Genomic DNA, 24,485 nt, shown 5'->3' with positions numbered 1-24,485 from the left:
AAGGAATCCCCCGGTATTTTTAAATAGAATAAATGTGGAAAAGAATGCAAATGTCATGACTTTGCTCACCAAAAAGAAAGCAGAAAGCAGCGAAGGGTTAAAGGAAACAACAGTCTGATTGCCATCCGCAGATTTGCCTGGAAGAGGAACCTAGGAAGACATGTCAAGAAGAAAATGCTCAGGGGCCAGCCTAAACATTTGGTGGCATAGTGATTAAGTTCACGTGCTCTGCTTTGGCGGCCCAGGTTTGGCTCCAGGTGAGGACCTACATACCACTTATCAAGCCATGCTGTGGCAACAACCCACATACAAAGTGGAGGAAGACTGGCACAGATGTAAGCTCAGTAACAATCTTCCTCAAGCAAAAAGAGGAAGATTGACAACGAGATGTTAGCTCAGGGACAATGTTCCTCACCAAAAACAAAAAAATGTTTATGGAGAAAGAGGAAAAGAAATTAAGATAAAGATGCTAAAAATTCCTCTCCCTGAGGCCCAAAGAAACCTAAGAACAGCTTCGGGCCTTCTGGTTTTCACGCCTCCTTTTGGAGGACCAAGCCCAGTCTCTCCTGAAAACAGTCTTCCTGCCTTCCTGCCGTCACCCAGCAGCAGAACCAGAGAGGCCCACCATGCAGGATCTAAAAATGTGATGTTCAGACCATGCCTGACAGCCTCGGCTCCCATGAAAAACCATCTGGCCAAAATCTATTTATCTGACCAAGAAGACAAGAGTTATTTTGGAAATGCATGCTTTTATAAGTTAAAATGTGATGATTGTTATCTCCATTATTTTTATTATTATTGTTATTCTCTTTGAAGTATCTCTGAAGTACCATCACTCATGTTCCAGGTCCTCTTTCAGAGTCGTTTTATGGTTATCTCATCAAAACAGGGCATTTGGGGGACATGCTCTGGTCAGTGAAGATGCCACTTGTCCCACCCCCTCATTTTCTCTTGTTGAGTTACCTGTGTGAAACCTTAAAATTGCCTTTCAGGTCACAGACCTTTGAACCCCTCATTTGGCAGATCTGGGTTAGTACCACCCATCACCTAGCATTTGAGAAAAAGAAAAACCTCATTTCACTACACGACATGTACATACAATAAGGCCTTTGTCCTTGAAAGAAAAACATAATTTTCAACAGAGTCAGCTCCCAGAAGCCAAAGGAGCTAACATCCAAAACCTAATCTAAACACGAAGGCTTGTGTCAAGGTTTTCGGCGGGAGCCTCACTGAAAAGGGGAGGAAATGACTGGGGAACGGCAGCCCGGGGAATCGGGGCATTTTTCATTGTCACTTCTGAAAGCAGAAGTGAGAGAAGCCCTCCTCACCTCCTGCGTTGTCACCGACACGGCTGCTTTTGACAGCAGGATATTTCTATAAGAGGGAATGTTCCTTTTGTCACGAATAAGAGCAGGTCTTAATGTCTATATCGTTCTAAACTTTCAAATGTGAGAACATTCCTTTCAAAGGAAAAGAAGTGCTTCTGTGATGATTATTGAGGATGTCTTGTACAGAGTGGGGTTGACCTTCTGTGACAAACTATCTGAGAGAATCATGTTTTGGAACTTGGAGTTCCACTCTGGGGGGAGCCATCTCAAGTGTTAACAACCCAAACTATAAACAGGAAACTCCAGCCCAACTCCCACTCCAGTCCCAAGGTTGCCGACCTCTCATTGAAGCTGTGGGGCTTACAAAGATGACAGGACAAGGTTCCTATGCTTGAAGACCTCATCTCTTAAGACGTAAATTCGCCCAAGTAACTACACTATGACACAGAACATGCTGCTGAGGAGAAGACACAGGCGCATAGCGGAATTGACAGGACCGCTGGTTGCAAACATATAAAACCGTGTGAATCTGTAAGGCCATTTCCACATCCAGTCACATCAGTTAATCTGGGATTCCCCTGCAGAGGGCAAGGCCCCACACTACAAGTACGCACGAGTGGCTGTGGCTGGTCAGAGAGCAGGACTCTGCACAGTCTAAAATGGGAAGGACTCAGAAGGGTCAGGCTCAGCGGGTCCACTCAGGAATTAGTTTGACATCGCTGCCTCCCACCTGCCACTTCCTGATTCAATAGCAAGTGCCACAAAAGGACAACTGGGCCTCACTGCAAAAGCACCCTGGTGAATAGCAGTCCATAGATGGACACTGATCAAGCAGGTGAACCAGTGAAGATGAAAAACAGAAGAGCAATCCATCTTGCCAAACCCCCAATACTACCAGGTTTCCATCTCTTATCAGAAAAGATAGCAGTCACTTCTGCTGAAGTTCCGTTGGCTACCCTGAGAGAAATGCAGAGTAAGCACATTTCGAGGTGTTGACAATAAATTGTAATAAAAACAGTCCATTTAATCACTTCTCAGAAGTAGGGCATAAGCAGTAATTGCATAGCATTTAGATAGTGACAGTAGCTATCCTTTCTGAAGTGCCTACCATGTTCCAGACTCTGTCTTAAGAATTTCACATTTTAATTCACAATTCTGACAAAAGCCCTATGATAAAGATAAAGATGTCAAGATACAGAAATATGGGGCCAGCTCTGTGGCTGAGTGGTTAAGTTCACGTGCTCTGCTTCAGTGGCCCAGGGTTTCACAGGTTTGGATCCTGGGTGCAGACATGACACTACTCATCAGGCCATGCTGAGGGGGCGTCCCACATAGCAGAAGCAGAAGGACCTGCAACTAGAATACACAACTATGTACTGGGGGGCTTTGAGGAGAAGAAAGAAAAAAAAAAAAGACTGGCAATAGATGTTAGCTCAGGTGTCAATCTTAAAAACAAAAAAAAAGATATAGAAATATTAGGCAACTCATCCAAAGCCATACAACCATTAAGGAGTAGACACAGGAACCACCACACTATTGTTCCTTAAAAAATACGCAAAAATTACGTGGTAAAAACTAGTTTATGACATACACTTCACTCTCTTCTATTCAAGTTCTTGCCGTTAATAATAATAATTCCATTTACATGAATGGAATAATGGAATAATACTAATTATTAAACGGAATAATAACAATTCCATTTACAAAGGTCTTTCACAAACATCAGTGCATTTAACCCATGCACATCACCTCATCACCTCAGTTAAGAGTTGGAGCCTGGAGATGGGGTCTGCATGGTTATTCCTCTTTAGAGAGGAAGCTGAAGGGCACACACACCATTGTGACTTGCCCAGTACTGACAACTAAGGTGCAGAGAGCAAGGCACCTGCTCAGTGATGCACAGCTACCAGGTGGCCTGGGTAAGACTTGAACCCATAATTTGAGACACCAAGGCCACCACTCCACAGCTGTACTTCAACAATAAAATGAACGTTAAAAATTTAGTGGGGAAAGGAAAATATTTTTCCTGAAGATCTAACTAAGGGATTAAATTATATCATAATATTTTTAAAGCACTATTAACAGTTTACTAAAGCAAACTTGAAAGTTCATAATGGTAAGATTTTATATTAGTCAGGCTCTTTTATATTGTTGCTCTTATTCATAATAAATAATGCTTCAATGTTGCCTTGTCCAGTTTGTACTTAACGGTAGAAACATTCCAAAGACGTTTGCAAAAATATATTACTTTTATCCATGAAATTAGTTTTGCTTTGGTACCTTTTAGAATTTCATGTGGTTTTTATTCACTTTTGCTAAGATCTTTTTAAATCAAAGTTTGGAAAATTTGTGATTTTTGCCCTAAATTTTCAAAGCGCCTACAGCAATCTTAGTTTTGGATTTCTGTCAAATGGGGTTCCACCAAATTCCGCCTATGATCAATTCAATTCCGCGTGCAAACACGTAGCAGGGACAAGGAGGATGATCACCATTGTTCACTGTTTCAAATATTCCTAGCAGATGATGAAAAAGTTCCTTCTTTGATATTCTCCTAGAATCTTCCGTCTAATTCTGGAATAGTTAATCCCACTGGTCTTTCCTTTCTTCAAACACCTTCTGCCTCGGCCCATGCGTTCCTGATTCTCCTCCTTTTTCTATAACTGCTTCTCAATGTCAGTCATAGGCTTCTCCTTTTCTATCCTTCTTAAATAGAACCCTTCTTCTAGTTACCATTGTAGTCTCTTTTCTTGAAATCTCAATTTAGATCCCTTCCCAGGATGAGTAATTTATTCCCAAAGTTTTGAAGTTTATTTCAGTGCAGACACTGAACAAATTGGTATCCTCTAGTCCTGATTTCTCTACTGACATCAAGATCCACATTTTGAAGAGCCTACTAAACTTTGCTACTTGAGAGATCTATGAAGCCCAACTCACCACGTCTAAACTCATTAGCACCCACCCACATCCCTGACCTCTTCTCCTCCTACATTGTCTATGACATTGGCTAGAATGCTCAAAATTCCCTTCAATTCACCCCATTTCTCACCTTTGCCATCTATTTTATTGTCAAGTGCGATCAACTTGGGCTCCAAAACTCCTCTGCAAGTCCAGGGGTTCCCAGTACATTGGTATGCTTTTTTAAGGTGAGCCACTCAATTTTGATGATTGTATAAAATTGGTGCTGACTCTGAGAATACATACAATCATGGTAATATCTACCAGAATAAATAATTTGCTGAATGAGTCATGCAACAGTGTAGAGCAAGGAATCACTGTGAGTTAGAGAAGAGAGCTGGCACCCAAAGTGGAATTTTGAAAGTGGGAAGTAAACCATTTAATTCAAATAACAGCACCCTGCTCCAAAGACATCGAGTGACTAGCAAAGTGACGACCTAGCACGTCACTCCACCGTACTGACTACTGCACTTCAATTACTATGTCTTGCTGGGCATGGTTTGAAGTCTTTTAATCCAAATATTCTAGAACTAGAAAGTGGTTAAAGAAATTCAAAAGAATGAGTGACATTGGTTTATCCTAACATCTTCTTTCCATTCCCACTGCCCACCCCTGTTCCAGGCTGCTTGCTCCCACCTGACCACAACACATCCCTGGAGTCTGTTATCCAAAGGCCATCCTCTCCAGACTCTAAACATGCCCCACAAAAGCTCCTAGAGGCATTTTCATAAAACACATCTTATTGTGCCATGTGGCTGTGCCAACATATTAAATGGCTGCCCCTGATTACATGAGTGGAACTGATCTCCTTATTATTGCCCTCAAAGTTCTCCCCTTGCTGGCTCCCACCAAGCTTCCTAACTCCAGCTCCCGTTGGAGCTTTGGGAACCCCAGACTCCATCAATTCCGCACATCCTAAGCCTATACTCCTCTGTGCCTTTCTCCAGCACTGCCTCATCTTGACTATCCCTCCTCCGCTTGTCAAGGTCCCAGATAATCCAGCCAGAATTTATCTATGACTCCCTCAGTGCCTGGGTTCAAGTCTAGCACAGTGCTTCTCTCTCACTCCTGTGAAACTTATTTACGCATGTGTCTTTCTCCCATGTTAGGCTGTGGGCAAGAATCTGTACTATTGGTCTTTGACTCCCCAAGGTGCCCAACCAGCACAATGCTTCAAACACAGAAAAGGCTAAAAATAATAAAATAAAATGGAAGGGGAGAATGAAGTGTGGAGAGAAGGAAGAAAGAATAATATTATTGAATTTATAACCAGCTATCCCTAGTGCTTTGAATAGTGTTTTATAGAATTAGAGCTGGGAATCAAGAGGTCTTAAAATATTCACCCAGCTCGTTTGCTGATCTTAACTAAGTTCAACAAGCACACTTGACCTCCTGGTGCCATGAAAGGTGGTGTTATTCATATTCTTTTATAGCGCAAAAGATTCAACATACTATCAGTTGGACACAAGTGCCAGAGCAGAGGGTGTGAGAAACTGATATCCTTTATTTATTCAACAAATTTTTACTAATTGGCTTTATTTTCCATTGTTTTGCCTTGCCTGACTTTTCCCATTATGTCCTTTTCTCCTGCCCTCACCGTGTTTGTATCCTAGTCCAGCGAAGTACTCAGCATTATCTCCTAGGCTTAAAACACACTTAACTCGATGCATTCTGGAAAGACCAGTGCCGTGAAGCAAAATGAAAGCGTGTTTAAAATGGGATGAGGATGGGGAAGAGGAACACAGGAGTAAGTAGGCAGCAAAAACCCACTCAGGTCTGGAACGGGGTTGAGAGACTTCCATGAGGCGGGCCAGGAAAATCCCCATGATGCCAGACCACTAGGCAGTTTTTCCAGAATTACGGCGCTCCTGAGTCCCAACCCTATCCCTCTGCCAATAAAAGTACAAGTGAAGGTGACCCCACAGGCATAGAGATGTAAATACTCTGCAGAAAAACGAGGCCCCTCTTCCATGGAAAGTTTTTTTAGCATTTAATGGAGAGCAAGGGGAAAACTTACACCAGGGCTCGAACACCACTGGACCAATAAGGAAGCGAGCCCAGCTTGGCCCAGTCTAAGTCTAGAGGGACAGAAAACCCCCCTAAATGTCACTGCCTTAACCCTGTTCATTCACAGCGATGGGTGGGCTTGGCATCACTATCTGTAGGTCTCTTCTCCATCAGCTTCCTTTTGTTTCCTTTTCTGATAAACCTTTGCATGCATCCTATTCCGGGTGAGGAAATAAAAATCTAAATAGTAAGTTCATCATCAACAACAACAATAACGACTCATTCTGGAGAGCTTACTATATGCCAAGCCCTGGGCCAAGACATATATGCTGTATCTCATTTAATTCTCACAGCAACTCTCTGAGCTGGGTATTGACATCCATCCCACTCTCCAGATGAGGAAACTGAGGCTTAGAAAGGTGGGGTAACTTTCTCAAGTTCACCACCAGTAAGTGACATAGCCAAGATTTGAACCCAGGCCTGTCTGATACCAGGCTCTCTGCCAAAATGATAGGAAGCCAGCCAAAAGCTGTCTGAACTGTGTCTTCCTCTGAAAGGGTCCACCATATCCCAGGCTTGGTTTGTGCTACAAGACCAAAATCACTCCAGCTGCCCCCAAAGAGATCCTATATCAGCCTTGTGGAGGTTGAAATAACTCTCTGAAGCCCCTGGAAGTGTTTGTAGACATTTTTAAGTAGTAAATAACTAGAGAAGCAAATTGGTTTCACAGAGAAGGCACTGGTTTCACATCCCAGTTTTCTTAGTAACTGTGTGACCTCAGGACATTGGCTCTGCCTTTCTAAGCCTCAATAAAGCATGGGTAAAACAAACTGCCTCAGAGCTGGTGTTGGTGAATTTGCCAGCACAATGCTATAATTTAGTTACCTCCCCCTAAAACTGCTCTATTGACTACATTGTTCTATGGAAGAGCAATTGGTCCCTACACTTTCTAAACAGAGTGTAAATAAATAAATAAATCTGGATCACTTCCTTAGCGAGCATCCAAAGTCTAAACATGGTATGAAACAATTTTCAAAAAGTTATGGTCATCTATGTATATGTGCATATACTAAGGTCTGTATCTCTCTGAACATACCCGGATGACTTTCTATCTTCTCTTTCTCTTTCTCTGTCTCTCTCTCTCCCTCTCTCAACTCCCCACCTCATGTACGCACATATACACACACACACACAAATTGAATTCGGATGCAGTGTTATTGCCCTCACTCTCAAACATGTGCCTCACACTTGTTCAGATAATAGATATCTATTCGCTAACCGGTTAATCTGAACAATAAAACACACAAGGATTTTATAGAGATAAGGCACCTGAGAGAATGGAAGACGCTGGCAGCTACTTGTTTAGCCGCGGAGGATTTTTGTGATTAAAGAGTAGAAGACAGCAGACAAAGTCCCTCTGTTTCCACCACTTGGTTGGCTCCAAGATAGGTGGAGCCCCGCTTCTTGTAACACCAAATTTCACGTTGCTTTTTATGAGCAGAGGGTCCATTTCTACATTGCACCTCTGGATTTAAAAAAGGAAACTTAAACCTCAGAATAATGTTTTTTGCTGAACAAAGCGTATGCCAAACTAAGCTCGGACTGGCTTCTGGTTTTCTGAGTCCCAGCCTCCCAAGTTTTTCTCAGGTTTCCAGTAGTGGGCCGAACTCACCGGCTTGTGCCATTTCCTTCTCCGCTCCGGTGAGGTGGAGCAGGGGAGACAAGCAGAAGTACCACTTCCCATACACTGGGTGGATGCAGGGATGCCCAAAAGATCTAGAGAAGTGCTCTAGATTCAGGATCTGGGTGTGGCTGGCTCCTATCAGCTGTGCTTCAGGGAAGGCACCAACGTGTTTTTCTAGTTATTATGGGAAAAATAATTCCAGCAAGAAGGGAAAAAAATCATACAAAACAGCAATAAGTCTGAGCCTTCCTTCCTCGGCCCCATAAAAGACCATTTTGTGAGGTGAGGAGAAGCCAAGCTTTGCTTTCTAACTAAACAATGGAGCGCTTTCGTCTTCAATCTAAACTGCTTACCCGTTCCCTAAATTTCAGGACAGTGGTCCAACTTCCCACCTTTCCCCTTGAATAGATGAACTGAAGCTTTTTGACCCGCACACTTTAAAATGATATCCATCACCAGCTAACAACAGGTTATTCTTGGCCCACAACTGATTCTGGCAAGATGCTCAGGTCTAGGCAGACGAGAATAAACGAAAATAAAATTATTCAGTTCTGCCTGCCATGGCCACTGCGCCCGCTGTCCATCGCAAAATTCCCACAGAAATGAGCTCATTCCACCTTTGAAACATTTCGGAGCTTAAAAGTTTAAATCAGGCCAAGTTGATTTTGTGGGGTTTTTCAAGCTTTTGCACTGTAATTACAGACAAGAGTTTGTGCCACCTATTTCCTCCCAACTGTAACATTTTACGTCTTTTTTAAGCGTACGTTGAGGTTAGTTTGTTTTTAGTACATGTTATGAAATAAGATATGAGCTTATGCTCAGTCCTAGGTAACTTTCTGCCAAAAGGCTGGACCAACAAAAACTAAATATGACTATTTTCTTTATCCAAAGTACAGTTTTGACTATTACATACCCTCTTCATGTACATACATAAAGCTAGCTCACGACTAAAGCTCCCTGCAGGTCAACTGAAATCATAACGAGATTTTCCTTTCATATAACGCAATTAACAAATGTTAGCTAACTGAACTCCTAAAAGACTCCGAAGAAAAAAACAAAATAACTCATGCAACGCCAAAAAGTAAAATAACTTGACGATCTTTCTATTTTCTCCTTGCTTTTTCACATTTTTAACTAAGCAAACAGCCTGTATTACTTGATTACCAGCATGTGATATAGAAGAAGAAACTGAGAGCGAGTTCCAGTTTCGCTATTTACTAAAATATGACCTTCACCAGCAACTTAACTCCTCCAGCCTCAGTTTCCTCATCTGTAAAATGGGAGTAAAAGCCCTCACGGGACTTTTGTGAGGATTAAATGAAATACTGCAGGCTTAGGTGATTGCCAGCAAATACAGTGTTTCATAAGTATTAGTTGCTATTGCTGATATTATCTATCTGCTAAATACATCTACCTTCCAACTGAAGTATAAAAATGCCAAGCAGCCTCGTGGCAGTCTGGGGTGCTTTGAAATCCATGGACTGCAGAGGGTCCTGTGGAAACTTACAAGAACATCTACAAATAGAAAAGAGCTCATCCATCTATTCTTACTCAGTTTTATCAAGTCGTTACAAATGCTTGGGAAGCAATAATGGCTATGACAACTTAGTCTCCATAATCCTAAATCCTTGCAAAAGTCACTATAACATATCACTAAGCCTTTCAGCTGGGGAAAGAGTCTGAGGCATCTTCTGAATAATGAGTGAGTCGGATTGCCAGAGTCCCGGCTTCACATGTTTAGAAAGGATTTCTGACTGCTCTCACTCAAGGCAGATACCCCCAAATGTTACTTAAAGATGTAAACGAAACTTCTACCCTTCTGAACTTAATCAACATTTTTCTGGAATAAATATCATTCCCACCTGAGTTCCAATTGATGCATCTTTTCTCTCTAGACTCACTCTTTACCTTCCAAATGGCAGGAGTCTAACATCTATCGTATTATCAGTAAGTGCACTTTTAGAGAAAGGCACTATTTCCCCCCCAGGTGGGAGTACTGAAAAGGGGGAATGACGTCTGAAGTTTTCATAATGTTATTTGGGAACAGTTTGCAAAATCCAAACCGTATATTTAAACTTTATAAATGCATAGTAATATTGCTGAGGAGAAAAACAATATTTTCACTTGTGGAGCTTCTAGCATATTTAAATGTTACTTGGTTGGGGTAATTTCCTCTGAAATCTTAAGAGATTAAGATAAAATAATTCACTTACTTACACAGATAAGAGAAATGAAAACGGAAGATTATCTCTCTCTCTCTCACACACACACACACACACACACACACACACACGCTGTATTTGTAAATATACAACTGAGTCAAAATTTAAACGCAAAGCTTCTTTTCAGCAAGTCCTTTAGTGAAAGATCATTCATTAATATGGCAACTCACAAACACAAAATCTAAAGAGCCCCTCGCTCCTAGCTCTCGGCATTAAGGCAGCAATATTTAGCGTCGCAGCAAACGTAACACATTTTCACTTGTGTTTCTGTTGATTTCCGTAGTCTCCAGAACCTGATAATCATTTGATACAGGCATCCACCTTCACCCATTTATCATTTTGCAACATTGACCTCATCCCTTGTCATGAAAATGTTTGGGTAGTTTAAACCCAGATGGCTTGGCTTTCACCTAAACATGGAAGAATCCCTTCTCAGTTCCATATAGCACGTTGATCTGATAACAAGCAGTCATCGATCACTTTGGGGCCTTGCATTTGACTGCCTTAATGTATTTCCAACAGGGTTTTGTGATCCGTAGTTTTTAATCAAGATTTGCCAAAAGTGATTGGCATGTAAAACACTCTTAAGCAAAAATGTTGCTCTTTGTGAGTCTATATTTCATCTCAGAAATTCTTAGTCATATAACTTAATCTCCCCGCTTTGGTTACTTATTAGAGCTTATCTTTAACTAGTAACTTAAAATAAATTGAAACAAATTATTTTTTTGACTCAACTAGTCACTGCCAGTGTTAACTAAGCAGCTGACAGCCAGGTGTCATTCTCTATCAAGGATAGAATGTCCTTCCTGACTCATGCTTCCAAGTCAGAAATATAAAGACTGTTTTTGAGAGCTTAGGGTATAACAGGCAAAGAAATCCAAGATTACATCTTGTCCTCATGTTTGTTCTTTGTGACTGTCACCTCTCTTTCCCCTTGTTACATACTTTATCCCTGACCTTTATACCTAAATCTTATCTCCACATTTTCACACTGAGCTCAGATGACAGAATCAAGACAGGAAGTTTGGTGGCACCTATGATTTGGTGGCAAAAGCCATTCCCGGGAACAGACAGTGGAAACCGTAATTATCACTGAGACAATGCCATACAAAGTCCATCTTAAGTTTACTTCTGTAACAGTGATGTCAAAGCTAAGAACTCTCAGCCTGATGAAACAGAAATTGCCAAAGCCCATAAAAATTCAACTAAATTCAATTCACCAGCTAGGTGCAGTTTTGTAATGACTAAGAACAATTTTTAGATCTGCTTATATTATTACATTTAATGGATTCACCTTGTCAGAGGGGGCAGTTGACTTCCCATTACCTGATCTCCATACTTACCAAGCAGACACACATTATACAAGGGTTGTCTGTGATAAATGGAATCTGGAGGACTTCGCCTTCATTTTCACATCTTGCAACAGAACCTGAAGTGAGGAAAAATTTTTTACTTTAAACTTAGCAAAGTGGCATTATTACAAAAATTAAAATTTTTACATTGATCCTTTTGGAAACAACTACCCAAATTTCAGAAATTCCTAATGAGTTTTAAATTATCAAACTCAATAAAAACAAATTCCCCCCCCCAAAAAATCTATTTTAAATAGTTTCATTTAATTTTTTTTTTAAAAGACTGTGACATATAGACAGATTTTCTGCTCTCAGATGATTTAAGCACAATTCCAAATATTTCACTGGATCTTTAATAATACTTCTCCTTTAGGAAGGCATTTCAACTAAACACACACCCATATGCAAAAAAAATTCAAATTGGCCATTAGGGCAGACTTTAAATTTGAACAAAATTCAGGACTGTGTCAATGAACAGGCCTTTATATGAATCTGCCTCATATTGTCGTGAGTTGAAATCACTTTGAAACACAATCTTCTTTCCTCTTCTCTTAGAAATTGACTCAATATTTTCTTTCCTGCACCAGGTGTCAGTAAAGTATGTCCTTCAGAATAGCAGTTGAGGTCTTCACCTGCCTGAAAACATATAATTATTATATCCTGCTATTATTACCCTTTTAAAATATGATCGTTTCTTTAAATTCGAGGTCTGGAGAGCTGATGTTTTAAAAGGGACTCCTAGCCCAGAAGATATGTTGGAACCCTATAGAGTGAGAAAGGAGGATGTGCGCAAAACGGTGCAAATTTTCTCCTTAATTTTATTGGGAGAGAGCAGATCAAAATAAGGGCTGAGGAAACCACAAAAAATAAAAGAATTTCCAAATTTAAATAGAAGAATTTCTATTATCACTGTCAACAGCTTCTCAGCCCTCCACCCCTTACCCTACTCAGTGCCTTCCCACCCTTTAACCCCGCGGGCTTCGCTTCATCCCCTTCGGCCAGCGAGGGGCAGGCGCCTAGGTGCTCACTCCCCACCCTCCAGTCCCCGGGGCAATCCAGTGCCTCTTCTCCCAGGTACCAAGCCAGCCTCTGGGAGGACTGAGCCCTCCCGCCCCCTCCCCTACCTGTCAAGAAGGAGGAAGCCACGGGAATGGGGACCCCCGAGCAATTGAGCAGCAGCAAGACGCAGCAGGTAATCCCGGGCGAGCGCCTGCAGGGACGCTCAGCCAGAGCCCTGACGCCGGAGAACCAGAGCATCGTCACCTGGAGGGAATCCCGGGCGACTGCAGGTCCCGCGCCGCCGCCTCTACTCCGCTACCTCCGCTCGCAGTCAAAAAGGGCTCTCAGCCGGCGAGTGGGGAGACAGTCCGCGAAGGAGGGAGGCGGGCGCCCGGGAGCCTGGGGCGGGGGGGTGGATGGGGGGGCGGGAGAGGGAGGTGAAGGGTGGGGGGCGCCCAGGGAGGAGGGGTCCTGCGGCCAGGCTCCTCCAATGCGGCTTTTTTTTTTTAAGGAGTTGCTCGCAGTGGCTTAGTCGTCGCCCCCTCCACGCCAAAGAGGGGGCCGGGAGGAGGGGGTGTCGGAGCAGCCGGAGATAGGCAGAGAGGAGTGGCTGCGCTGCCGGCTGCGCACCGCTGCTCTGCGGCCGCCGCCAGGGCTGCAGCAACTGCCCGGGGCGCTGCCGCCGCCGCCGCTGCGGCTCCTGCACCCCCCGCCTCCTGCGGGCCCCGCCGGCTCCCGGCCCGGCCAGCGCGCACGCTCGCTCCGGCTCCGAGACACCGCGCACCGGGCGCCTCCGGGAACCCGCTGGGGGCGCCCCGGCCCAGGAGGGACTGCAGGAGCCCCGCGCCAGGGACGCTTCTCAGCCGGGCGTCCAGCCCGCTTCCTGGCCCCTCGAGCGAGGCCACCGACCCCAGGGCGCAGATCCGAGCGGGACAGGCGGGTCTCCACGGCCCGGCGCGCGCCGTGCCTCCTCCCTTTCCCGGGGGCACCGTTCTCTAATGCGGGAAGCCGCACCAACCTTGCTCACGCCCGGGTGTCCCAACCCTATGAGGGAGCAGAAAATGGGGCGCAGGGGCGCCTACCCACCCCCGCTCGCTCCCAGGTGCCCCAGCTTTGGGAAGGAGCGACAAACCAGGCGCAGAAGGGGCCCCGCAACTCTACACTCCCTGCCTTGCTTCCCTCTCGCAGGGGCGCGACTGCGGACTCACGGGCTGAGCGGACAGAGGGGCGAGGGGCCTTGGAGATCAGTGCTCTGTGCTTATGTGTCTGCGCGTCCTGACACTAGGGAGGACAGAAGTTGAAACGACACGCAAGGTCGATTAATAAACCCACAGAAGCGAACGCTTTTCGCCCTTAAAAAAGAGGAAGAGTCGCTCCAAGACTCCTCCCTTCCAACTTCGGGCGGACAAGGGCGGGGAGGTGCTGTTTGGCTAATCATTCATTCACCCGCAAAAGAGGGAGGGACACGCCGGCGGCTGATCTCTGGCGGGGGTCGCCACGGCGGCTTCCGGAGCTTGGGGTTCTGTCGCCACCGCTGCCGGGGCTGCGCCCTTCTGGCCCCGCAGTCCTGGGTGTCCGGGAGTCCGACCCTACGTTCCGCGGATCCCCCGGGCCGAACCGCGGCCTCCCGCCCAAGCGGTGGCACCCTCTGCTCAAAGAGGGGCGGCAGTGGAGGAGAGAATTTTTGTAACCAAATTGTGAAGGCGCGGGGTGGGAATTAGGGGATGCTCGGCAAGTTTTGGGACCTGACGATCAGCTGTTCTCGAAGCTCACCGTGAGTCGCCGGCTTCCTCTCCCCAAGAATGGAAATGCGTCCCCGCACGCCCATCCTCCCGGCGGGTCGGCCTGGGTGGATCCGGACGGCAGTCCTCTACTCGACAAGCACTTTTCTCAGCGGGATGCACCTAACGATCTCCCGGCGCAGTGGGTTGTTTGTAGTCGCAGAAACTATACCCTTGAAAATAAACGAATCTGTCTGCTGGCACATTTAGTCTAGTTCCATCCTGACCCCTCCCCGCTTTAAGGGGGGGCTGTTTTTCTGTTCTCATTTTTTCGAGTGTTTTAGAGGCCTCGCTTAATTAATGCAGCATTGCCCGCAACCCGGTCCCGGCACGCCAAGCAGCAGATCCGAGAGCGTTGCTCTGACAAGGGAAAAAATAAGAGAAGGGAAAAGCTGTCATTAGCTTAGCACGCTCCATTTCCCTCTCAAAACAGATTTTTAGTGTAAAATTTAAATTTAAAGAGAAGAAAGATGATGTGTGGTTGCTTTTTCCCCCCCAAATAACCACCATGGCCAGGCAGCTTATTGAAAATCAGTGTTTAATATGTTTACTGACCATAAAGAAAAGGAACAAGCAAAAAACCCCAGAAAATTCTAAACCCAGCCTTACTACCCAATCCTTAGCAACTGCTTAAAAAATAAAATAAAGAATTTTATTGCTACAGATAAGTAGAATCAGTTGGAAACACTATCGTCTCTATCTAAAAAGACTCTCTCTGCATGGGGTTTTTAGATAAAGATGTTAATCATGACTTCATTAAAGGAAATGGGGTAATAGGGAGGCCTGGAGCCCTTTTATTGCCCTCGACTTCTGCAGTAGATTTGGATAAAGGCACTTTATGGAATTGCAGGACTTTTGAAGAGTGCACGTGAATTACTGTGATGTGCCTTCCGTGGCACCAGCCATACATCCTCACGGGTCTGCATGACAAAATCCTTTATGATGGGATCTAGGCGTGTGTACATTTCTCAAATCAGAGGCACTGTGCTTTAGGTGCACTGGGAATCTCCCTGTAGGTGCAAATTCAAAAACCACCCGGAAAACATTTTCATCAGCCTGGAAGTTTATGAACGGGAAAGATGTACAGAAGCCTTTGGCAAACCTGTCTCTTCTTCCTGTTTGTTCTCTTCAGCTGCCTCCAGTGATTTCCCTTGCTGCCTTCTGGGCAAACGGGCCCTACTTCTGAAGGAGCATCCTTCTCCCCAAAGGGCTTATCAGAACGTTTCTGCATGCGTCCGCTGTTGCTGCCACCACCTCTTTAAGTGATAGTCTATCAGCTGCCCGTTGGTCTCTCTGTCTATACAAAGCTGAGATGTTCTAGGGTCAAAAAAGAAAGAAAAGAAGATGCAGCAGGCCTGTCTGCACTGAAAGACACATAGATCTGCTTTCACGTTTAAGATAAATGGTGCTACCATTCAAATCTCAAAATCCTCTTGATGGCAATGAAAAGGAGAACAAAATATGTATTTGGGTCTGTTTATGATATTTTTCAAGGGGAAGGAGGTCATGGGGCCCAAAGACCATTATTTAACTCAAGGCCTGTTTCAGTCTCAGTTAGACAAAGCACTATCTTGTCGTCCTTAAAACAAAATATATAACCTAATTAGACTAAAAAGGAACTAGGCCTGTGGTGGGGAAATTCTCTTTGTCTCCTTGTAAAACTGTGATGCTGAATTTGCACTGAAAAATCCAACTGAATGTACAATTTAGTGACGTAGATTCAAAGTTACTTCAATGGAAATTACATTAACCCAGCTTCCTAAAAACCGAAATAACTAGCCCTTCAAAAAGGCAGCAGAGTAAAGGAATTGTGACACCAACCACTAGGGAGGGCCATAAGTATTCCATAAATGTGTGAGGGGTTTGCCGTATAAAAGACACCAGCCTAGGCATTTTAGACTTGATAAGGATAAGGGATGGTGCTACCAAGAAGCTTACAGTCTGGGAAGGGAGATAGAGCAGGTTTGCAAATGAACACAGTACCAGCTAGGAAGTGAATGTAAGGGGAGGGGAGAACAAGCCCTGCCAGGGAAGTTTAAAGAAAGAAGAGATTAAGCTTCACTTCATGGAGGAGGTGGCACAGGAGCTGAGCCTTGACAAAGGGGGAGACTTTGGCGGGGGAAGGGCAGTCTGGGAACAGCAGAGAATAACAGCAGGGAGACACTCGGTTGATAAAGAGAACAGGGGGCAATCACTCGATTGGCTCTATCTGCTGGCTGAGCAGGAGCTGTGGGAAGGCTTGGAATTACTGAGGAATGTAGTATAGGCAGCAGGTGAAGGATTCACCCCAGATGAGCAACAGGGAAGCTTCCCATGGAGGAAGTGCCTAATTCTTCTTTGAAACAAGCAGACTACATTTCTTTAGAATGGAAATGATTTCTGCAGGGGTATTCAGCATTCCACATATTTAGTCATTATTAATCATGAGAGTGGAGACCACCATTTCCACCTACATCTGTTTGAAAGGATTTGGATGATGGAATGTATAATACACATGAATCCCAGTTTTTTAATCTCTTTAGCAATGACTAGATGATTCTTCTTGGGATAAAATTAGAAACGCTGCTTTTAACTATGTGTTAAAGCACCGGAGATCTGAGAGATCACATAAACCAATTCCCTGCCCTTTCACTTTAAAAATGAGAATTCTGAAGGCTAAGGGGTAAATGACTTGCTCAGGGTCACTCAGCTAGTTAATGGCATATCTCGTTTAAACAGAACTTCTCTGGCTCTCCGATTATGGTGATTTCCGTTACAAATGTTCTGCCTTCTGGAGTAAAATTACAGGAAAGGACCACTGTAATTTTTAGATATGATGCAAATTAAAGTTACAGAGTGGCGCAATAGGTACTCAGATATTTCTTTGACTGAACTGGTACTGACAATACAAGTTGTAAGACCATAAAAAGCAGACACAGATTTGCTCACCAGTTGAACAGCGAATTTACTCTTAGATCACCAGGCTGAAATGTTAAAGAACCACACTCTCTTCTGGGGTTTGCTACTGGTTTGTTTACTTTCTGGTCCTTCAGAGGGGTGGGTACCATTGTGGCTGATGAATGGTCCTCTAGATTCTGCCACTGGGTTTTAAGTCATTCCAAAGAATCAGAGGCTCTGAAACTACTTTTTTGTAGGGGTAGGGAGAGTGGGGACAATGACAAATGCATCCTTTCAGGGATATTGGTCTATTTTATTTCAATGATCATTATTAAAATTGAATTATTAAGTCATTAACCTCACCTTTTCTCACTTAATCATTTTCTCCATTGTTGGTAACCTTAAAGTTCTTTTCATATGACTGTACTCACTAAAGAGTTTAAGATGACAGGACAAAGGCATTTTTAGACATGGTTGCATTGAAATAACAAAATCACTGAATTTTTAAAAATTTTGATTAATATTGTAATAAATAAACTCCCCTTTACTCCCTGGCCCTCCCTTACCCATGACCCCACCTAATCTCTGCCTCAAGGATAATGGTACTCATGAGTAGTAAGGTAAAGTTTGCCTATTTCACAGAGTACTTAGTTGTTAAATGTTCATGAGCCAAAACAACCAGATTAGAGTCTCATAGATTCTTCAGTTCTACAATTAAAACAAAAGCAACTATTTTTCAAAAGTGTTTTTTAATTTCCATCAACATCCAAAATATTTGATAAATAAATCATTTTGATATCGGAAGTTGCAAAAAATCAGACATAAACTTGACTCCACTGGATCAAAACAAGGCACCAATGTCACTCGTTTGTAGAGAATAAGCTTTGAGAAAGGGTCCCTTTCTCTACATTCCATTTGGGAAGTCACTCCCCAGACCAAATCTGCCTAATCACCAGGTTCACTGGCACCAAAGCCACAGCCCCGTCTGTCTGTCTCAAGTCGGGCATGGTTGAGGGAATCTCAGCACAAACCCAAGGCAACAGAATATTAAGCCAATGCCTTGCTCCTAGGGTTTTCCTGGGTTTTACGAGTTCTCCTTCAAGACTTAAAATTGGTCTCGTTTGGAATAAACATCAACAGAGCAGAGAAAATCATCATTGCTTCAGAACGATTATTTAAGGTTATCTATAGACTCAGAGAGAAACAGTCCAACATTACCTATCTACGGATTATGCTACGACGATGCTAGTTAACGTGTATGGAGACTGGCAGAGACTCCTGGCTGTTCCCCACTACCCATTCTTGCTCAACACAGAACTCCTAATTTGTGTAGCACATATGGCTTATCAACAAACACCGCTTTTCTCAACCTCTCTTACAGATAGGAGTGATCCCATGGCTAACTTCTGGCCAATGGGATAGAAATGGAAAGTGCCTTTAAAGGAGGGACATACTCTTCCTTCTCCCCTGCCTTCTTTCTGATGGCTGGAATACCAGCATAAATAATGCTGCCAGAGGCCCAGTAACCACCTTGTCCAGGAAAAGACCTTGGGAAGAAAGCTTTAGGGATATGAGAGCAAGAAGAGAGAAGATTAGACTCTGACACCATGAAGCACAACGTGAGCCCTGGGCTGACTACCTCAAACTTTCCTGAATATGAGAGGAAAAGCAGCACCTATCTTGTTTCATCTCTTATTAGTGTTTTTTCCCCCTGTTACTTTCAACTAAGCATAAAATCTTCTGAAATATTTAGCACCAAATACAAAGAATAAGTGCTCGATAAAAAGCTAAATATATTAATTAGGTAATTAACCTTTTAATTAAAGATGGAAATGCTTTCAGGGCCAAAGAATAGATCTAGGATTTCAATCACCGATAGTCCCTGTTTACATGTGTCTTATGAGTTTTAGGAAATTTATAATATTCTTATAATATCTTTCTTTAAAAAACAACTTTAAAATGTTTGTACACCTATGTCCGTAGCAGCATTATTTCACAAAGGCCAAAAGGCAGAAGCACCCCAAGTGTTTATCAATAGATAAACGGATAAACAAAATGTAGTACATGCACATGATGGAATATTATTCAGCCTTAAAAAGGAAGGACATTGTGACACATGCTACAACATGGATGACCTCAAGGACATTAGGCTGAGTGAAACAAGCCAGTCACAAAAAGAAAAATACTGTATAGTTCCACTTATATGAGGAACCTACAGCAGTCAAATTTATAGAGGCAGAAAGTAGAGTGGTAGTTGCCACAGGCTAGGGGAAGTGCCGGAAGGAGGAGTTATTGTTTAATGGGTATAGAGTTTTAGTTTTGCAAGATGAAAAGAGTTCTGGAGACGGGTTGCACAGCAGTGTGTATGTACTAACCCTAGTGAACTATACACTTAAAATAAAGTGAACTTTATGTTACGTGTATTCCACCACAATTAAAATTTTTTAATAATTTTTTTAAAAAAACAACTTTTATATTTTCTTCTTCATTGCCAAATTAACACAATTTTTGGCCTGAAAAGTAGGCAATATAGACTAACAAAGAGCTGTGTTACAATCTTATCATAGTGACTGACTTTGTGCTAAACAGTTTACATCAATTACCTCATTCAATTTAGCCAAGAAGCTCGTGAGGCAGGTACCAGCACTAGCCCCATTTTACATCTGAGTGAATTAAGCCAAAAGATTAAGTAAATTGTTCGAGATCACACAACGAGGAGCTGACTGAGCTAGCATCAGAATCCAGGTAGGCTGACTCTGGACATCATGCTCTTATTGGTTAAGCTATTTTGAATGTTTTTGTCTCTAATTATTCTTTGGCAGCATCATTTTTAATAATTATATAATATTCTATTTTATGAAGTTACCATAATCCTCTTAAGTCATCGCCCATCTAACTTGTTTCCAGTTGTTTACTACAGTAACAGACGCTTCAGTGAACATCCTTTTACTATTCATACTTATTTCCCCGAGGATAAATTCATTAATTGGCAGACCAAAGGCATGTGCATTAAGGCTTTTGAATAATATTTTTATATGCTCTTAATCAAAGATTATACTCCCTTTTGGTCTTAAAAATTTTATATGCTAGACTGATACTTGCTCAAAAGGAGAGCAAGTCATTAGGAGCTCTAAGCTCTTCTCAGAGTTATCTTAATAGATGCTTGTAGATGCAGAGGATACACAATTAACTTAAGGCTTGTTAAGAATAAAACACACCCCACTGACTTTCTAGACTTCATTGATTGTGTGGTATAAATATTTATTTGGAGAAATCTTTAAAGAAACAATAGTGACTTATCTGACCACAATCAGCTTCCAGGCATAATATCAAGTGTCTGTGAGCTGGTAGATAATAATCAGCTCCTCCTGGTTTTTCCCTAGATCTCTTCCTAAAACCAGTTTCTTTCAACTGGAATTCTCGGTAGCTTATCCTTCCCCAAGCCGTACTTTCCAGCACCTCCCATCAGAAAGACAGTAATCATAGGAATGAACAATCTTGGGGCCTCTCAGAAGGCAGCAGAATAAAAATTCAAGTGCCCAAGATTTAATTCATCAAAACTGTCCTATCAACTCTACCTTAATTTATGGTAGTTTGCTACCAATGAGATTAGTTAAGTCATTACAGAATGAACAAAACTAATTTCACTAATGTGGGAAACATTCAGAGGGAATTCTTTGAAACGAATCCAATGACTTAATATCTAGTCCTAGTTCTGCCACTTGACAATCTAATGACTTGGGGCAAATTCATTAACTTTGTGAGGCTCAGTTTCCCCTTCTAATAAGAAGCTGAAATAGCGTCACTTCTGCCTGTTTGTCAGGGCTGGATGTGAAATCAATTTATAAAGTGCCGCATAAACAAAGTAACTGAAAAACAGAGATTTTAGATTTGAAAGCACCCTCGGAAAGCATCTAATTCTACTCCTCACTATACAAACTCTTCAACTGAGGTTCAAATAAATTAAGTAACTTGCTCAAAGCTGTAGTAGACATGAATTTTTTCCAGAAGGGCAAGCACCTTCTTTAGGAAATATACCTCAAAATATGTTTTTACTAAAGCCTGCCAATAATTATAACCCCTATTGCTTCACACACTTTACACAAACAGGAGATCATGTGGTCCAAGCTAGACCCATTGTAATCTCTCATCCCTTTGACCACCCCGGGTCTTCTGGATTTTTCAAACTTCAGCTAAGGGGAAAGTACCTTTTCTTCTCTGCTTGAAGCCTGCCACATGGTTGGCCCTGAATAAATGTTAGCCAACACAGATATTATTGACAATAATAATACACAGGGTTAATATAACAATATCTATGTACTACAGCAAAGGAGAAAAGAAAGACTGGCCTTGCCAGACCCCTCAGATCACAGGACATAGCCATCAGCAGCCTGTTTCCCTGCTCTGAGCCTACTCTCATCTTCATGGTCCATGTCAGTCTTTACTATGCAAACCTAGAAATCATTCTTAAGGCCATTCAAGGCAGTAAATCCACATTTACTGAAAAACTACCATGTGCATAAAGGTACTTTGTTCCCATTGAAGTTACCATACTTTCTTCTATTTTTTTCTCATTAAAGTTGTCATAATTTCCACTATTCCAATTTGAGACATTATATTCTCTAAAACATATAAAGCAGTCATTTACATTTAACCATTTAAATGTATATATTTCATTTATGTAAATAGGAAGGATTTGGGGAGAACTCAACACCTTTACTGAATATTTTAATTGATGTGGGGAAAAAATCAATTCAAAACGGAGGATCTAGTTCCATTGCATTTCTCATCCCCAGCGGGGTTTATGATGGAAATAATTGCAGGGCATTAGCTATTGTAGTACTAACAGATGCCATTAAATGGACCCCAGACGAAACAAACAAGCAAATGGCAGTCTATTTATGGGTCACTTTATTCTTTACTGCTATAAATAGCTTGTCCTTTGGGCATCATAGTAGGTGTTTGCTCTGTATCTCATGCGAAAGTGTTACTTTTTGCTCTTCAACATCTGGAGACTCTGATAAGCATAACCATAAATGAACTCCCAGATCTGAGTGATATGAGAAGGTGCTTCTTGGTCTTACAGTGTGTCACTAGCTCTACTGCTCTATTCTTCCATGTGGTCAATTCCTTAGATGGCAAAAGAGTCAGCATGAAAAATCTGAAAAAGTGGAAAGATTAATTTTGACAAGTTTTTCTTAAGTTAGTATCATCATTACTCTCCCTTAGAGTTTGGAAAATAATTCTGTGGTGCCCTCTGATTGAAGGCAAAATTCCTCCAGGTCACAGAGTTTCTAAAGATTAATACTTTATAATCCAGCCTGGGTGAAGGAATAGAATATTCCAGTAAATTCAATGTTCTAGTTGGTAAAGTATTCTAGATGGAATATATAGTTTACTGATTCTCAAAGCATTAGGAAACAATAAAATATAATTGATAAGCAAGCAATTAAAATGTTGTTTTGATGATTCAAAGGAACTTCAAGATCTTCAGATTCCTTGAAACTCAAAGTGCGGTGGTCCAGCAGCATCTTCATCACCCAGGAGCTTGTTAGAAATGCAGAATCTCAGACCTCATCCCAAACTCACTGAGTCAGAATCTGCACTTAAACAAGGTCGCCGGATGAATGGTATGTACAGTAAAGTTTGAGAAGCGCTGTCAGTACCATAGGATGGTCAATTCAAACATGACCTGTGTAACATACATGTAGCCCAAATGGTGATTAATTAATGAAGAGTTTGAGCGGTAAAAGCAAGACAGGGCACTTTGTTTTGTAGTTTAGTCTACAACATTAATTCATCAGGCTGGCTTGAATGAATAGAAATAATTTAATTTACCAGTGGACAAAGATTTAGGCCCTGGTAATAAAGACCTGACTGACTTATATAAGCGAAAATCTCTGTGATAGCATCTTTATTTGAGGAGTCCAGATTTTCAAAGCAATAGCTCAAGGTCAGCAGCATTTGCCATGTGCAAACAGGAGCTCTTTGTGACTGTTAATCCTGTTTGATCAACTCAATCGTGTGCACTTCTGTATGTACTTGGGAAAGATGGAAAAATAATTTGTTGGGTACTGTGTTATGACATACATGGACTTAGGTATGTGAGTGGCACAGCTTCTACACAATTGTGTGTAGGATTTCTTAACCTACTTTGAAATGGGATAAGAACACTGATGTTATCTTTTATGTGGACTAAATGCAATAACTCAGTGCCTGGCACATGGAGCTATGTCAATGTGACATTTCTACATTTCTGTGTGAGGAGCTTTGCTTTTTTTTTCATTTTCCCCCTCTTATAAATAACGCTTAGAAATGTGTTTTGGAACTGTTGTGTCTGTTGGGGCAGAAGCGTTTAAATCCTGTAAGGGAGGGGAGCTAACCGCTGGTGTGGAGCTATCCGTCCTGTGCAGACCTAACGCCTGGCTGCCCCGAAAGGCCTGTAGGTGGCAGCACGGAGACCGTCCGACGCGCGCAGCCCGGGACGCCGCAGTTTAAGAAGCGACCGCGGCGACCCAGACTGTGGTTAAACCCGGGTCATCTGCCCGAACGTGCAAAGAGTTTGCTCCCACGCATGTAGAAACTCTTCTTTCCAGTACCTGTCAAGGTTGCCTTTTCTCTTCCCTCCCATCCTAACTTCTCTGCGTGTGTTTACATTTGTATGGCTTCCTTATTAGGGTGAATCTGAACTTAACTCAGAAAAACTGGCCTTCCATTCCATTATTTCTCTGACCAATTCCTTTTGATTCACACCCAAATACTTCAGAATGAACTTTTGAAAGTTGCTTCTTCCTCCTCCTGGCCACCCTGGGGCACCCCTGCCCCCATCCCCACCATGTTTTTGGCAAATAATAATGCTTGTAAACCATGTGTAGTAAATAACTTGCACAATTCTAAGCATGTTAGTTACCTTTAGTCACGAAATCCTTAAAACTAGGCCATGAGGTAGGTAGTATTGTCAGTAACTTGCTCAACGTCAGACTATAAACCAGGGTTCAAACCCAGGCAGCCTGGTTCTCATATTGTTGTTTTTAACACCGCATTGAGCTGCCGCTTAAAGGAAGATTGTAAAAGAAATTTAAAAAGCAATCAGGTAATTGCCTGCAAATTGAAGAGATCTCAGGAAGGAAATAAGTCTTCAACTCTTCTGGAGAGTTCCCCAAATGCAGATAATAACTCTCTGGCCCACAAATAAGCAAGCTAATGGGCTCAGCAATGGCCTAATTGGGGCTTTCACCAAGGCAGTAGGAAGATGAGAGAGATCAGGTCTGGCAACAAAA

General features: G+C 42.6%; 1 protein-coding gene and 1 long non-coding RNA gene across 8 annotated transcripts in view; one reads left to right on the top strand and one right to left on the bottom strand.

Annotated features, from left to right (window-relative positions):
• The window catches only part of BMPER (BMP binding endothelial regulator), a 234,154-nt gene extending 219,644 nt beyond the window's left edge, over positions 1-14,510 (bottom strand). Inside the window, exons 1-2 of one of the 7 annotated variants that reach the window (XM_070264816.1) lie at positions 14,321-14,510; positions 11,540-11,625 (exon numbers count right to left, since the gene is read on the bottom strand). In XM_070264816.1, coding sequence (XP_070120917.1) covers positions 11,540-11,625; positions 14,321-14,375 — 141 coding nt within the window. In that variant the 5' untranslated portion in view covers positions 14,376-14,510. Of the gene's footprint in view, positions 1-11,539; positions 11,626-12,221; positions 12,267-12,672; positions 13,259-13,755; positions 13,878-14,320 lie in introns of those variants that run through there. The other 6 variants (XM_070264821.1, XM_070264818.1, XM_023639501.2 and 3 more) reach the window with 6 other exon arrangements.
• Positions 12,559-24,485, top strand: part of LOC138923801 (uncharacterized) — a 32,752-nt gene continuing 20,825 nt past the window's right edge. The window contains exons 1-2 of the long non-coding RNA XR_011437932.1: positions 12,559-12,740; positions 22,682-22,835. This is a non-coding gene — a long non-coding RNA (uncharacterized lncRNA). The remainder of the gene's footprint in view (positions 12,741-22,681; positions 22,836-24,485) is intronic.

Source organism: Equus caballus, chromosome 4 (assembly GCF_041296265.1).
Source record: "Equus caballus isolate H_3958 breed thoroughbred chromosome 4, TB-T2T, whole genome shotgun sequence".
NCBI classification, from domain to species: domain Eukaryota; kingdom Metazoa; phylum Chordata; class Mammalia; order Perissodactyla; family Equidae; genus Equus; species Equus caballus.
This window is presented reverse-complemented; position numbering and strand designations above follow the sequence as displayed.